Genomic DNA, 17,541 nt, shown 5'->3' with positions numbered 1-17,541 from the left:
CATGAGCATGCTTCCAGTCCACTGGTACCTTTCTGGAATTTTGGAATATCATATCTAATGCATCCACTATCTCTGCCGTCACCTCTTTTAACACCCTAAGGTGTAGACCATTAGGTCCCGGGGACTTATCTACTTTTAAACTTTTCAGTTTACTGATTACCTTCTCCCTGGTTATAATAATTTCACCAAGTTCCACTGTATTAACTAGTTTTTGGAACAGAATTATTATCTTCTATCAAGAAGACAGAAACAAAGTATTGATTAGTGCCTCTGCCATCTCTGAATTTCACATCATTACCCCACCGTTTCCATCCTCTAAAAGGGCCAATATCTACTTTGACTATTCCCTGCCTCTTTAAATACTTACAGAAACTTTTGGTTGTTAGTGTTTATGTTTTTAGCTAACTTCCTTCAATAGTCCATTTTAGCATTTTTGATATTGTATTTGTTGGTGTTTGAAGTTCTTCCAATCCTGCATGCTGCTACTAACTTTTGCAGTATTATATGCTCTCGTTTTTGCCGTTGTGTTATCTTTAATTTCCTTATTTAGCCATGGATGATTTTTTTTTACCCTTCTTCAATTCCTCTTCCTCTCAGGACATTAGTTGAGATGTCTTTAATATCTCCTTAAACAGCTGCCACTGTTCTTCTACCATCTTCCCCTTTAATGCTCTAGCCCCGTGCACTTAGGCTAACTTTTTCCTTAGGCCTGCATAATTACCCTTGCCCAATGCTAAAACTCGAGTATGTGATTCTGTCCTCTCACCTCCAATCTGAATTTGAAATTCTACCATACTGTCATCACTCCTTCCAAGTGGATCCTTAAATACAAGGTCATTAAATGAATCCTTCCTCATTAAATACTAGATCTAAAGTAGCCAGTTCTCAGGTTGGCTCCATAACATGCTGCTCTAAGAAACAGTTCTCATATACTCCGTGAACCCTTCCTCAAGGAAAAGTTGGTTAATGTGAATGTTAAAGTTGCCCATAATTACCACTGTGCCCTTTTCACAAGCCCTCCTTATTTCCTGATCTATACAATGCCCTACTTCTGAAGTACTGTTTGGGGGCCTGTAAATTATTCCTAGTAATGTGTTTCTTTCCTTGCTTCTTATTTCTACCCAGACTGACTCAACATGTGCCAATATAATTTTATGTCATCCTTAACCAATAGAGCAACTCCACCTCCTAATCCTTGTCATCTGTCCTTCTGGAAATTGAATATCCTTGGACATTCAACTCCCAGTCCTGATTCTCTTGTAACCACTTTTCAGTGATTTACAGAAACTAGAAACAGGAGTAGGCTATTTGACCCTTCGAGCTGATCACTGAACTCGATGATGGCTGATCATTGAATTCAATATCCTTATCTCCCCCCGCTCCTCATGTCCCTTGATTCCTTTAGTCCCAAGAGCTATATCTAATTTCTTCTTGGAATCGGACAACATTTAAGCTTCAACTACATTCTGTGGTAGTGAATTTCACACATTCATCACTTTCTGGGTGAAGAAATTTCTCATCACCTCAGTTCACCTCATCCCTTATCCTCAAACTATGACCCCTTGTTCTGGACCCTCCCACCATTAGGAACTTTTTTTCTGAATCTACCCTGTCTAATCTAATCCTGTTAGAATTTTATAAGATCCCCTCTCACTCTTCTAAACTTCAGCGAATACAATCCTAACCAGCTTAGTCTCTCCTTACATGATGGACCTGCAATCCCAGGAATGAACCTGGTAAACCTTCACTGTACTCCCTCTATAGCAAGGACATCCTTCCTCAGATAAGGACACCAAAACTGCACACAATACTCCAGATGTGGCCTTACCAACTCCCTATACAATTGCAACAAAACATCATTATCCCTATACTCAAATCCTCTCGCTATGAAGGCCAACATACCATTTGCCTCCTTTAATACCTGCAGTACCTGCACGCTTACTTTCAGAGGCTGATGTGCAAGGACTTCAAGGTCTCGGTGAGTATCCACCTCTCTCAACTTATATCCATTCAAATAATAATCTGTCTGTCTATTATTGCTACCAAAGTGGATAATCTCACATTTATTCATGTTATACTGCATCTGCCATGCAGATACCTACATGTTGAGCCTGTTCAAATCACACTGCATCCTCCTCACAGCTCCCACCCAACTTTGGAGATAATACATTCAGTTCCCTCTTCCAAATCATTAATATATAATGCGAACAGTTGGGGTCCCAGCACAGATCCCTGCGGAACTCCAGTAGTCACTGACTGCCGATCAGAAAAAGACCCATTTATGCCAACTCTTTGCTTCCTATCTGTTAACCAGCCTTCTATCCATTTCAAGACATTACCTGCAACCCCAGGTGCTTTAACTTTACGTAGTAGTCTATTACGTGAAACCTTGTCAAAAGCCTTCTGAAAGTCTAAATAAACCATGTCCACTGGTTCTCCTCAGTCAACTCTACCAGTTACATCCTCGAATAATTTCAATAGATTCATCAAGCATGATTTCCCTTTTGTAAATCCATGCTGACCAGGTCATACCTGATTGCCACTATTTGTGTTGTCAGCTCATCAACTTTGAACAACACTGCACACAAAATATGGAGTACGAAATTCCTGAAAGTAGTTATTTCGCCCCAGTTTTCTTTTCAATGTATAATGGAAATCACACTAAACAGAAACTACTCTTCCAGGCATTTCAACCCCTTGTAAATGTATAGTGCAGTTAAGTATTTCATTACAAGCGTACTAGGTTTCACAAGGAAATGACAGTTGCAAACAAGAAAATTAATAGATGTTAATCAAGCTCTTGCATATTGAAGTCAGACCGTCAGTGATAATTTGACCAGATTTTGCAGTCATAATTCAATCTCCATTTTAAACTCATATATTCAGCACTTCCATTCTGAATTCCTATATCCACATTTACAATGGAAACAGTCCATGTAAACTGGTCAACTGCAATTAAATATTCCCTCCAATGTCTCTATTGGAAAGGGTGTAATAATTATTGCATGATTAAATTATACAGGCAGTTTCCTTCATAAATGTGGACAGGAAATAGCAATAGAAAAAGTTGACAGGGAATGCATGCAGGCCTAAGATTATTATATTATAGATTTTAAAGAAGATAAGAATAAATTGGTGCTGTGACATTCATAACACTACATATTACCTCTGTTTTATCTTGTCAAATTCATGCCAATTCCTTTCATTTCCGTAATTCCTTCTCCTTGATTCTCGGTCAACATCTAAGTCAAACAGCAAGGGCCAAAAAGCAATGTGATTGATACTCCTTTAGGCCAGTTTAGCCTTACAAAAAAATAATTTCAATGGAATTTCACAAATTAAGATGCTTGGTCGATAGCCAAAGGTCCATCTTCGGCATGCTGGATTTCTACCCAAAGGGCAATAGAGTTCACAGATTATACTTTCTCTGCAGATTCTGCCTGAACAATTTTTGTACTTTCCCTGGCAGATTCTCATGTGTGAAAAACATAAAAATATGGACAGAAAACATTGCTGGAGAGCACAATACACAATGGTGAGAATATACTAAATAACAGGTGGACCTCAAAATGTGAAAATATAGAAATTGTTATATGAGATGCACCTTTCTTTAGAAGTTGTGACAAAATGGCATCTCATCATTTGGTTCCCTATGCAGATGTGGCATACAGTGAAAAGTATCTGTACTTCTGCTGTAGATGCAGACTAAATATGTCAAAAAAGTTCGGACTACTTTATTTTTGTCCAATTTCTGTTTATTTCTGACAGCATGGCAAGCCTTTAAGAGAATTAAAACGTGTTAATAGTTACATCCTCTTTTTTTCAAACCTGTATTTTTGACTTCCAAAACATTTATGTTGTCCATAATGTTTCAGTAAAGCAATGGTGGGCAACCTGTGGCCCGGGAGCCAAATGTGGCCCACGTGGGTGCTGAATGCAGCCAAAAAACATTTTGTCGACTGCTGGCCATGCATGGGGTTGCCACATTTTATTCATTTCCATCTGCACAGTTCTTTACCTACTGGTATGACTGAAATTACATGCACGTAAAGCAAGGGAAAATGAAGTGAGGGCTGTGAGAGCTGTATGCTTGCTCTGCATCCAAAGTGTAAATATTTATTTTGTTTCTACCATTTGAAGTTGATGACAGTTCTAGTAATATGTAAATGATCAAGCATTTTCTATAACTCGTTATTAAATATTCAGGGTGTATGAAATGACTTATTCGTGGGGTCACAGTGAGTGAACAAGCCTGATTTCAATCTTTCAATAAAGGAAGGCCATTCATGCATCCTATTCACTAGCTTAGGTTACCCATCACTGCAATAAAGTTAATGAATTCACTATATCACTCTGAGTATCCCACTCAGCACTTTTTTTAAAAGCTGCGATAATGAGTATCCCACTCTGCACTTTTCTTAAAAAATTTATGATAATCTGTGCTACTCTCTCTTCACATTGAAAAATAGTCTTCGCTCTGTTTGGAACTCTGGGGGTCAGAGCATCTTGATTTGTTGCATCTTGTACATGTCCCAAATCCAAGGCATGGTCTATCAACCCTGAGCTTGAGACTCAGGTCCTGCTCCTTCATTCCAGCAAGAGCAAGGAAGCCAGGAGCAGGCAAACAAAAAAAAAAGCAGAAAATGAAGGTATTAGCATTGAAAAGAAACTTAGAGGAGCGTTTGGCTGTTTTGAAGGAGAAAAAGCAAAGGTGGAAGGAAGTGATGATCAGTCTTGGCAGCAGACAAATGTATATATGAAGGAGAACAAGGGAATTCCAAAACCTATCTGTAGCAGTGGCAAAGTACAGAACTGGTGGCTGTGGTAAGCAATGTTGCTTCTATTTCTATAAAAATAGAAAACGAAGCTTCAGTACCAGCAAAACTAACAGGTTCTAAGTCTGCAGCAAATAAGGCTTAGTCTGAGACTTGTAGCAGAGGTCTATGATTGGTTAAAGGGGCAGGATGACTTGCTAGTGATATGTAGTATTGGATTGCTTCAGAATCTAAGCTCCTAATATATACATGAGAGGAAGGTAAATAGTTAAAGAAACAGAGAGAGAGATGGATGGCAGAATGAAGATCTGTACCAATTTACACCTATCAAAACATGTTCTTACCGAATTTGAAGTCTGCTCTCGGTAAAGATTCACCAGAACTGCAGTAACGGAGGTCAGTCAGGGAGGAGGAACGAATCTTTAAAGAAGAAAGTGCATCATTAATATTCAGTACAAAAAAAATCAGCACAATCTATTGGTGTACTATGCAAATAAACATTCTGGGAGAGTTACACACACAAAACATGTTCATTTTTTCACTTTTGTCCTCACTAATCATTCTCTTGACACACTGGGTCAGGATTGGCTGGGAAAATAACAATGCACGTGGTTACTGACACAAAAAGTGGCTAGTAACTTGTGACAAGGAAGGAATACGCCATGAGTTACAAATCATCACAAGCTGTTGGATGATTTGTACCACTGTGTCATTAGTCTCATGTTATTAAACTCAATTTTCATGAAGTCCACATTAATTGCCTATAAACCCATCACAGAAAATCCAGTTGAAAGTAGTAGATTAAGTACCCTCTCAATCTCATGATAATGTTGACAGCTGTCTAATTTTGAATCCAGAAAATTAATAACTAAAAGTGTGCCCTGTCATTCCTTCAGGTTGTAAATTGTTTTTGGAATGGTTTTGGTTTCATCACCATTCTAGGGTTTGAGCACATAATTTTAACTGCCATTTTAGTGTATTACTGAGGAAATGTTACATTTCAAACTCAATGGTGGTCCAGGGGTTCAGATTTGGTGCTTTCACTGCCATGGGCCAGGTTCAATTTCCAGTCAAGGAATGTAACTTTTGTTTTCCCCGACTCAGTGGTAGTTCCCTTGCAAGATCTGAGCGCATAATCTAGACGGAATCAAGGGATATAGGGAACAAACTGCATGGTGAACTTGAGCAGAAGAGCAGTCATGATCAAGGGCCGTATGACCTATTCCTGCTCCTATTTTCTATGCTATATTCTTAAAAATGCCAAATTTAAAAAACTTAATGTTTCTCTTTACCTCCATTTATTTTTCTTTCTTAAACCAATCTTTCTTTCCCTCTCTTTATTTGACCTAGTTAACATAGAACATAGAACATAGAACATTACAGCGCAGAACAGGCCCTTCGGCCCACGATGTTGCGCCGACCAGTTAAAAAAAAACAATGACCCACTAATCTAAACCAATCCCTTTTCATCCATAAACCTATCCACGGATCTCTTAAACGCCCCCAAACTAGGCGCATTTACAACTGCAGCAGGCAGGGCATTCCAATCCCTCACCACCCTCTGGGTAAAGAACCTACCCCTGACATCCGTCCTATAACTACCCCCCCTTAATTTAAAGCCATGCCCCCTCGTGCTAGCTTTCTCCATCCGAGGAAAAGGGCTATCACTATCCACCCTATCTAAACTTCTAATCATCTTATATGTTTCAATAAGATCCCCTCTTAGCCGCCTTCTTTCTAGCGAAAACAACCCCAAATCCCTCAGTCTCTCCTCATAGGACCTCCCCTCCATACCAGGCAACATCCTGGTAAACCTCCTCTGCACCCTCTCCAAAGCCTCCACATCCTTCCTGTAATGTGGGGACCAGAACTGCACACAATACTCCAAGTGCGGCCGCACCAGAGTTGTGTACAGTTGCAACATGACGCTGCGACTCCTAAATTCAATCCCCCTACCAATAAACGCCAAGACACCGTATGCCTTCTTAACAACCCTATCTACTTGATTCCCAACTTTCAGGGATCTATGTACACATACACCTAGATCCCTCTGTTCATCCACACTATTCAAAGTCCTCCCGTTAGCCCTATACTCAACACATCTGTTATTCCTACCAAAGTGAATCACCTCACACTTCTCCGCATTAAACTCCATCCGCCACCTCTCGGCCCAGCTCTGCAACCTGTCTAAGTCTCCCTGCAAACTATGACACCCTTCCTCACAATCTACCACACCTCCAACTTTGGTGTCATCAGCAAATTTACTAATCCACCCAGCTATACCCTCATCCAGATCATTAATAAAAATTACAAACAGCAGTGGCCCCAAAACAGATCCCTGAGGCACACCACTCGTAACCGAACTCCATGATGAATATTTACCATCAACCACCACCCTCTGTCTCCTATCTGCTAGCCAATTCCTGATCCAATTTCCTAGACTACCCTCAATCCCATACATCTGCATTTTCTGCAGAAGCCTACCATGGTGAACCTTATCAGACGGCTTACTAAAATCCATATATACCACGTCAACTGCCTTACCCCCATCCACATCTTTGGTCACTTTCTCAAAAAACTCAATAAGGTTAGTAAGGCACGACCTACCCGCTACAAAACCATGCTGACTATCTCCAATCAATTCATTACTCTCCAAATAACTATAAATCCTATCCCTAATAATTTTTTCTAAAACCTTGCCCACAACAGAAGTAAGACTCACCGGTCTATAATTCCCGGGGAAGTCTCTGTTCCCCTTCTTAAACAATGGGACAACATTCGCTATCCTCCAATCTTCCGGTACTATACCAGAGACCAACGATGACCTGAAGATCAGAGCCAGAGGCTCTGCAACCACCTCTCTTGCCTCCCAGAGAATCCTAGGGTAAATCCCATCCGAACCAGGGGACTTATCTATTTTCAAACCCTCTAGAATATCCAGCACATCCCCCTTATCAACTGCAATACTGTCTATTTTACACCCCTGCAACCCAGTGTCCTCCTCAGCTATATTCATGTCCCCCTGCGTGAACACCGAAGAAAAATATTGGTTCAATGCCTCACCAATCTCTTCCGGTTCCACACACAATTTCCCTCCACTGTCTGTAACTGGCCCTAATCTTGCCCTAACCAACCTTCTGTTCTTGACATACCTATAGAACGCCTTAGGATTCTCCTTAATCCTATCAGCCAAAGTCTTCTCATGTCCTCTTTTAGCCCTTCTTAACTCACTCTTCAACTCCCTCCTAGCCAATCTAAAGCTTTCTAATGCACTACCTGAGCCCTCAAGCCTCATCCGAACATAAGCCTCCTTTTTCTTCTTAACCAACGAATCAACTTTTTTAGTGCACCACGGTTCCCTAGCCCTACCAAATCCTCCTTGCCTGACAGGGACATACCTATCACGGACTTGCAGTAGCTGCTCCTTGAAAAAACTCAGTTTAGACACCGAATTCACCCAATTTTTGTTTATTTGTTTATGGGACATGGACAGCACCAGATTTGATTTATTATTGTTATATGTATTAGCATAAAAGAAAAGTATTATTTCTTGGGCGCTATACAGACAAAACATACTGTTCATAGAAATGGGAGAGTGCAGAATGCAGTGTTACAGTCATAGTAGAGTTTAAAAGAGTTAGAATGAAGTTTGAGAAACATAGAAGGAGAGTAAAAGATAGAATTTGAAGGTATGCTGGGCACAGCTTGCAAGAAGTCGCCTTGCTCCGGCAGCATTTTGAATCAGTTTTGAATCAGGTTGGTCAGCATTCACTGTCCATCCCTAAATGCCCTCGAGAAAGTAGTGGTGAGCCACCTTCTTGAACCGCTACGGTCATGTGTCGTAAGAACACCAACAGTGCTGCTAGGAAGAGTGTTCCAGGAATTCAATTCATCCTCCTATTTATTTGTTTATTTCTCAAAACTTTGAGATCATTAAATAAATAATACATTATTAGTCCAATTGCTCAGTAAGAACCCAGATGCACTGTTACCCTCATTGCACCATTATCAGCTCTAACTTCCAGCAATTTACTGAACAAAAATCTTGAGCTGAAGGGCGAGGGGCAAAGTCTAACTAACTGGGCACGTCATGAGTTGCCCTGGCCCAGCAAAATCTGGCCAAATTACTTTTTGCTGCAGAAAGTTTCACAGGTCCAGCCATGGGTGCTCTTACACAAACCCTCCAGATAGCCTGACTCTTCAATCACAGGTAGTATTTAGCTTGGGATGATCTGAGCAGGGCAAGAAATAAGGACAATAACAGAATTAAAACAAATTTCCATCGCCTATTTTACCCAGTCTGTGCTATTAGCAACAATTGGACACTGTTGTTAGTTCTTATGGCCCTGATTTGGAAAGGAGAAAATCAGCAAGAGTTCTTTGTATGATCTGCTCTCCAATGGCCATTGCTTCCATGCTACATCGTCTGCTGTTGGTCACTGTTTCGTCAGCTGATGTACGAAGAATAGACATTGTGAGGTTCTTGAGCTACAAGTACCAAAGGAATTAATTTGCATAATGTGTTCCAGATCCTTAGATGTCGTATAACTAACCAGTTAATTACTTTTATTCCCCACAAGTTTAGCCAGCTTCTTCTGTAAACAAATGCAGCAGCCATTTTATGCACAGCAAGTCCCACAAACAGCAATCAAATAATCTGTTTTGTGGCGTTTGTTGAGGGATAAATGTTGATCAGAACATCAGAAAACTCCCATGTCCTTCCAATAGTACCATGGGAATTGATTTTTATGTCCAATCAAACTGAAAGGTGGGTTCTTGGTTTAATGTTTCATTAGAAAGGTGGCACCTCTGACAACGGAGGACTCTATCTGTACAGCAACCTAGAGGTGAGTGTTATTAACCTAAACTCCCTCTCATATTCCCAAAACAACCATATTGAAATTGAACTTCAAACAACTAAATTTTAGGACAAACAATACGTGAGACACATTTAAAATATTCATAAACTGAATGTGGAAATATGAAGTGTTTGTATTCCAGTTTTAAAAGTTTTTGCTAAGCAAAGACGTTGTCAAGGACTTAAAAATTGCAGCTGCATTGACCATTAAATCCGTAATTTCAAGCGTCATTTCTCAATGCTGGAGTGTACTTCCTTGGGCACTAGCAGCTTTGCACTAACTAGAGTCAAAAAGTCACACAGCAAAATGAAACGAGTGGAGACAGTTGCATCTATTCCAGTAATTTACATCACTGATTAATAGGCAAATCATGAAATCATCGTGATTTCTGGTTGGTAACAGCTTTATGTGGTCTTTCCAGGTACTGTGTTCCAGATCATAACTCAGGTGAACAATCCCAGTTTCTCTTGTCTCTCCATATAATTCCCTACCAGTAATTTATAAAGGGATTGTATAACTTCAATGTTTTTGTGCTCCATTTTGCTATTTATAGAGCTCAGGACCCCGTTATCTGTTTTTGTAAAAAAGCTTCATTAACCTGTCCTGCCAACTTCAAAGATTGTCTAATGAGTCTGAAACTGTACCTGTGAACTTCCACATCTCCATATTACAGCACCCCTATATTGCACCATTTAATTTGCCTCTCTTCATTTTTCCTCCCACTTCTTGTTATTACATTGCATTGGCTATTAGTCTGACCAATTCTTCATGTGTGAGCCTAAAAGGGGAAGTTATCAGTCAATGTCAATCCTGTTCATGTCCAATGTGTAGCATTTGCACTTACCAGGAGGGGGGGGATGTGACTGGATAGTAATTATGAATTTAATTTAATTTAATAATTAAATCATAAAATCATCTTGATTTCTGGTTGGGAACAGCTTTATGCGGTCTTTCCAGGCACTGTGTTCCAGATCATAACTCAGGTGAACAATCCCAGCTTCTCTTGCCTCTCCATATAATTCCCTACCAGTAATTTATAAAGATAATTTATAATTTATAAAATTACTGGAATAGATGCAACTGTCTCCACTCATTTCATTTTGCCGTGTGACTTTTTGACTCTAGTTAGTGCAGAGCTGCTAGTTCCCAAGGAAGTACACTCCAGCGTTGAGAAAATGACGCTCGAAATTACGGTTTTAATGGTAATTAAATTAATTGATAGTAATTACTGAAATTTAATTTAATCTACATAGATAGAGGATGTGGTTAAGAAGGCATATGGTGTACCGGTCTTCATCAATCGAGGGATTGAGTTTAGGAGTCGGGAGATAATGTTGCAGCTTTATAAGACCCTAGTCAGACCTCTCTTGGAGTACTGTGCTCAGTTCTGGTCGCCTCATTACAGGAGGGATGCGGAAGCTATTGAAAGGGTGCAGAGGAGATTTACAAGGATGTTGCCTGGATTGGGTGGCATGCCTTATGAGAATAGGTTGAGGGAGCTTGGTCTTTTCTCCTTAGAGAGACGAAGGATGAGAGGTGATCTGATAGAAGTGTATAAGATGTTGAGAGGTATAGATCGGGCAGATTCTCAGAGGCTTTTTCCCAGGGCTGGAATGGTTGCTACGAGAAGAAACAGATTTAAGGTGCTGGGGAGAAGGTACAGAGGAGATGTCAGGGGTAAGTTTTTCACTCAGAGAGTAGTGGGTGAGTGGAATTGGCTGCCGTTGGTGGTGGTGGAAGCAAATGCGATAGGGTCTTTCAAGAGACTTCTGGATGAGTACATGGGACTTAATAGAATTGAGGGTTATAGGAAAGCCTAGTAGGTAGGGATAAAATCAGTGCAACTTGTGGGCCGAAGGGCCTGTTTGTGCTGTAGTTTTTCTATGTTCTAATTAGAATAGAAATATTTAGCAGACTGTTTCTGCTTTGGCAAATTAAAGCATTCAGCTGCTATCCTAGCTGAAATTAGCCAATTCACTGTACAGCAAGAATTTAATCTTGAACTTTCCTGATTATACACAGAAATATACTTCAGGTTTAAGTTATGTGCTGCCTTTCATGTGGGCCAACAGAGGGGGCAATTTACTTCTAAGCTGTGACTCAATTCAGACTCAATAAAACCATATATCACACACACACTCACATCTGGTGTTCATCATAAATGTAATACTGCATTTTTTTCAACTAACAATCTAAACTGTAACCATTTGAATGTAATCCACATTTGTACTAAAAATACGATACAGCTATTCTCAATCTCTTTCCAGGCAAAGCTGAAAACCATTCACCAACAAAGATGAATATAAACTTCTCTTCCTCACCCTGCCACCACATTCAAGATCATCTCTCCTAAATCTGTAATTCAAAGCCCACTGAAAAGATGCAATAAAATAAATCATGCGTGGGGGCAGGCCAATAGCCATGACTGCTTGTTCTCTTTCTCTCTCCAGTGATGCAGAGGAAAAGACAGTAGCAAGCCAATGTGAAAAGAAAAGGCTTGCTCAATCACCAGAAACACCGACAGGTTACGAGCATAGCTGCTGAAACACCATCGAACTTAAATGGCTGAGACTCACACTTGCTAGTCAGATCCTTGCAGAAAAATTAGATGCACTCGTCACTCATTTTAGCTTCCCTCACAGAACCCTATTTTCATTTGACAGCAGATATGATGAAGTAATAGAGTAGAAAACTCCCCTTGAAGAGTGTGGGGCATGCAGGAGTGAGACAGTAGCCCTTTGAGGTGTGCAGGTCTCAGAGTAATACAGCTCCCAGGGACAATCTCATATGTTTCACACCATTGGGACAACATTCACATATTCAGAATTATAATAAACAAATAATGCAATGGAAAATATCAAATATTACAATTATCACCTTTGTGTAGTGGGGTTAAAAGGAAGCTTAGACTGCAACAAGATTGGAAGGGACAGAAAGGGTTAAATAGGCAGCCAGACTGAAATATTAAAACCTTCTGCAGGAAGGCACATGGAGACAAACTTCAGATAATTATCTCCCAGACAATACTAGACAGTCACACCCAAGTGTTACTCTTCAGAGTTTGCCGCAGCAATGAAGAATCAATGCTGTTTGTCATGATCCCTCAATGTCTGCCTTCGAAAAACAAATCAAGCATCAGGGTAACTGTGGTAATCAATATCCTTAGTTGAAATTTATGCATTAAAAGCTACTTGTAACGATTTGGTATTACAACAAGGTAGATGTGATTAACACAAGATACGAACAAAAGAATGATTAAAAGTAAAACCACATAGGTCAATTGAGATAGCACAATGTGACAAAAGCAGATCTTAGAATAACAAGATGATGACTTGATTGGAATTTCACATATAAACATTGTAATGTGAAAATGCACAAGAATGCTATAACAACCCACAGGGAGCCAAGTAGCTCTAAGCAATCCTGACTAAAGCTCTAAGTGCTTTCCCTCATGCATGTTGAACAAGCTTGGATAAACCACTTTTGTTGAAACTCTATGGTCTGGGAGACTTGGTTCATTCGATCCCTTTAGCAGTCTGATTATTTTCACAAGCTTATTTTTGACTAATGATAGCACTGACCTGTTTCAGTTGTTGGGTCTGCTTCCTCTGCACGGTGGATTTGGAGTCTACTTGCATGGCCTTGTAACCAAATGGTGACAATAACCTCACATAGCCCACAAATCCAGATATCGACTTCTTAACTGTGTTCACAAAGTTACCTAGAAAACAGAGAATCATTTGTTTTCTTCTAAGCCATTTCATTTTGCTCCATTTTCTCTTTGATTATTTCTTTGATGTGTTTTGGCTGGAGAAACAAACTGAAGGTCAACTGCAAGGTCACTGCTAATCCCTCTCTGCAGCTAATTGCAAGGAGGTGTCTGACAGCAGTCTCGAGCTAACCTCCTCATGATGAGTGTCAGATCAACTCATCATTTTCCTCAAACTGGGCACATATCTAACAATGTTGAAAACTGCACTTTACCATTTATAGCTCATTATACCACAGCCTTATCTACTGTCTTACTGAGTTATTTTTTATGTATTTTTGAACATCCTTTGGATGCCTCAATGAAACAGCCTGTTTAGCATCAACCAGTTCCATGCTAATTTAATTAGCAGTCTCCAACTAATTAAAAGACTAGAAAACAAATTTGGGGTTTGCAATTTTAGAAAGTATAACATTCGAGTGTAGGACTGGGAGACACTGAACTGTCACTGGGTTACCACAGTGATGGGTAGAGGTCTATAACCCAATATTTTATTGACAGACCTCTACCCATCACTGTGGTGCCCCAAAGATAGATCATTTTTTAAAATGCTCCATTCAAACAATGTTTTTTCTTTCATGGGATGTGAGCATCATTGGCTAGGCCACTATTTAATGCTCTTGAAAGGCGTGGTGGTAAGCCGCTGCTGTCCATGAAAAAAAAACCATTTCCCAAGTTTTGATAACAAAATCAAGCACTGCTATCCTTGGTCTACCAAGCTCCACATTCTCTACCAAACTGATTTCAAAATCCTCATCCTCATCTTCTTATACCCAGTATATACCTCAATGATTTCCTTCAACCTGGTGCCTCCACAGCTACACTCTCCTCCTTTGACATCACTGACAGCTGCACTGTGTCTCAGCTCTCTGGCATTTCTCCCTAAAACATCTGTTCTTTTCATATACTTTCAAATGTCCTCATCTATTAAATTTTACTTTTATGTTCTCCCCAAGTTTTCTGATCAGTGTTCATTTATACTTGCCATTTTGTAAGATGTGTTTTTTTTAATGGAAAGCATTACAGAAATACAAGTTATTGTTTGATGCCATTTCAGATATCTTCCTCCTATTATATGATGAATTGCCAATGCACTTTCACATGCAAAAGGGAGGATCTCTCAGGAGGGTTGCTCTGTCAATGATTAAAAGGCACTGGGCACATTTCTGTTTTGTATTGATCCATTATTTTCCCAGATTTTTTTCCCCAAACTCTCCTGCCCACTGCTCTGCATCGGTGGAAGTTTGGGAACCCAAACCAAGTTTTGATGGCAAAACATTAATACTCTCAATTTACCACAAAGAAAAGAAAGTGGCAAAATAACTTGAACACAAGATATGAAGTAGTCATGCACTATCTTCTGTTCAACTAAAAGATGTTATCCTGGAAGAGAAACTTACCCAGTCTTTGCCTTTTTACTGATATCCATTCAATTTCATCATTAGAAGCCTGGACACTGAAGAAAGACCAAAATGACATTAAATTTAAAGACAATATTGAGAGACTTACCTTAAATAAGGAAAAACAGCCAAAAGTTTCTTGTGAATGTATGGGCTTTTCTTCAGTAGGAAATGTGATTTTTAAAGAATCTGACTCTCCATTAAAACATATTTGGCATTTAATTTTTCCTCACAGAATGATGTTCAAACTCATCGGATATCCCATTAAAGGAGGAGCCAGTTGCAAAATACCATTTGCCAATCTGACTGATTTTGCGCCACTATGTTAAGTGTTTGAATTCAAAGAGTTTTTTTTTAACTAAAAGCATTCTGGAAGTATTTTAGGATTCCCTTCCAGAAACCCTATAGTGAAGTCCATTATGGATATTAGGCTCCTGGAATCATATCAGCTATTTACAATTCGGCTTAGAGAACCAATGCTACCGTTGGTGTTTATGTCCATAGCACTGTCAACAATAACTGTGAATCTATTTACTGCATTGAATGACACACATACAAAAAGAACATATATACAACTTCTAATGTCACAGGGTGTTTCATAATAGTGTTATTAATCAAGTTTCGATATATTCTGCAGAGAAAAGGGAGTAAGCCAGAAGTTCTGGTACCAATTGCATATAGAGGTCCTATATACGAGGTCCTACAGTCAGATTTTTCAGAACTAGGGAAGAAGTTAAAAAACATAGGATCTCTAAGGTTGTAATACCTCCCAGTTCCACACAACAGCAAAGGTAGAAATAGGAAGGTAGGGAAGAACATTGTGTGGCTTGAGGCATAATGCTAGAGGGAGAGCTTCAGATTCTTGGGGCATTGGAACCAATTCTGGAGCAACAGATTCAAAAGGGACAGTTATATCTCATTAAGACTGGGGCCAATGTCCTTACAAGGAGATTCACTAATGTGGTTGGGAGGGTATAAACAAAATTGGCAGGGATGGTGGGCATCAGCATAAAATCGACAAAGGAATAAGAATTTGAGGGTCCTTAACAAGGTCCAGAGGAAACTTAATTACAAGGTTAGATTGGAATGGCTGGATTGTTCTCCTTAAGCAAAGGAAGTTGAGCAGAACTTTGATAGAAGTGTCCAAGATTACAACATTTTTAGATAAGTTGGACAAAAAAAGGGTGTTGCGAATAGCTGGCGATACAAGGACCAGAAGATAGAGATATAACATTCTAGGCAAGAGGAAGAACTTCCTTTTTAAGCACTGAGTAGTAATAACCACCTTCTCAAGCGCAATTAGGGATAGACAATAAATGATGGCCTAACCAATGATGTCCACACCCCATGAAAAACAGAAAAACTCACTGCGTAAAAGATGGCAATCAATTCTTTCAAAAATAAATTGGATAGGTTCTTGAGAGGAAATAAGCTTGCAAAAATCACAATATTAAAGTAGGGAAATGAGACTGACTGGACAGCTCTAACAGAGAGTAGGCATGTTAAAGTGACAATGAACAAACCACCTAAGCAGATAGTAGGACAGGTGACCTAAACATTGGGTAGCAAGGTAGATTTTAAGGAATGCTTTAAAGGAGGGGAGACGAAGGATTAGGGAGACACTTTTTGCACTTCAGACCCAGCTGCCCTTGGTAGAACAAGTCAAATCAGGGATGTGCAAGAAGAGCATAGATGTCTCAGAGTTCTGTAGGAAATAACAATGGGAGATTGAAGGACTTGAAAACAATTATATGAAGGTTACAGTATGGAATATGGTTAGTAGGCCCATCAAGTCTGTGCTGACCCTCTGAAGGCACAATTCACTTAATGTCACTTCCCCTTTCCTTGTAGCACTGCAATTTACTTTTCTTTTCATTTAATGATCTAACAAATATGAGAATATTAAAACTGAAGCATGGTGGCACAGTGGTTTGCACTGCTGTCTCACAGCACCAGAGACCCAGGTTCGATTCCCAGCTCAGGTCACCAACACCAGAGTGCGGCGGCTAGGGGATTTTCACAGTACCTTCATTGCAGTGTTAATGTAAGTCTACTTGTGACTACAATAAATAAAAACTTTTGAAATCTTGGAGGATAAACAGTATGTCAGCATACACTGGGATAAGGGAGGGCAGGAGGGAGTTGGTGCAAGTTGAGACAAGGGCAGCAGTTCACTGCTGTGGACAGGTCTGCACGAGTAATGGGGTTGTTCAGGAGACCTTGGATTTGCATGTTACAGTTGATGAGAGGGGTTCCAGCGCGGGGATCAGCCACTTGCTGTGGAGCCTAAGGCCGCTTTGTTTATGTCTGACCCGCGGCCCCTCCTCCCACTGCGGCCTAGCTCACTTCCGACACCCACCTCTGGTAGTTCCTCTTGACAGGGACAGCGCCGCTCCGGTTAGGGATACCGACTTGCGGCGCTACGGGCCCGGCAGTGAGAAACGAGGTGATATTGCCGCGGATCCATTCGTACATATCCCACCGAGGGCGAGGGCCTGAAGCCTCGGCTCGGCCTGGCCCGTTGCCAAGGAGACGGTGGCCTGCGCGCGTGCGCACTCGGGCCTGTTGGCCGTTAATGGATGTTTTCAGTGTGATGTTGTCATTGTGTTTTGTCAGCCTAAATTCTGTCCCTTTGCCTAATCTTGTACAGTTCACTTTGTCCCTCTGCCTCACCCTCAGTGGATGCGCCTTCAACTGCCCTGAGCCTTTTTTAAAATTTAATTTATTATTGTCACATT

The 17,541-nt window shown here is 40.2% G+C and overlaps 1 protein-coding gene across 1 annotated transcript in view; it reads right to left on the bottom strand.

Annotated features, from left to right (window-relative positions):
• The window catches only part of LOC145349895 (sentrin-specific protease 2-like), a 48,999-nt gene extending 31,696 nt beyond the window's left edge, over positions 1-17,303 (bottom strand). Inside the window, exons 1-5 of the mRNA XM_080198522.1 lie at positions 17,163-17,303; positions 14,804-14,859; positions 13,216-13,355; positions 5,120-5,195; positions 3,167-3,242 (exon numbers count right to left, since the gene is read on the bottom strand). Coding sequence (XP_080054648.1) covers positions 3,167-3,242; positions 5,120-5,195; positions 13,216-13,355; positions 14,804-14,859; positions 17,163-17,278 — 464 coding nt within the window. The 5' untranslated portion in view covers positions 17,279-17,303. The remainder of the gene's footprint in view (positions 1-3,166; positions 3,243-5,119; positions 5,196-13,215; positions 13,356-14,803; positions 14,860-17,162) is intronic.
• Between the last annotated feature and the right edge of the window lie 238 nt (positions 17,304-17,541).

The sequence above is a fragment of the Carcharhinus amblyrhynchos genome, chromosome 11 (assembly GCF_965287045.1).
Source record: "Carcharhinus amblyrhynchos chromosome 11, sCarAmb.v2.hapA, whole genome shotgun sequence".
NCBI classification, from domain to species: domain Eukaryota; kingdom Metazoa; phylum Chordata; class Chondrichthyes; order Carcharhiniformes; family Carcharhinidae; genus Carcharhinus; species Carcharhinus amblyrhynchos.
Note: the sequence above shows the minus strand (reverse complement) of the source record. Positions and strands in the feature narration are given on the sequence as shown.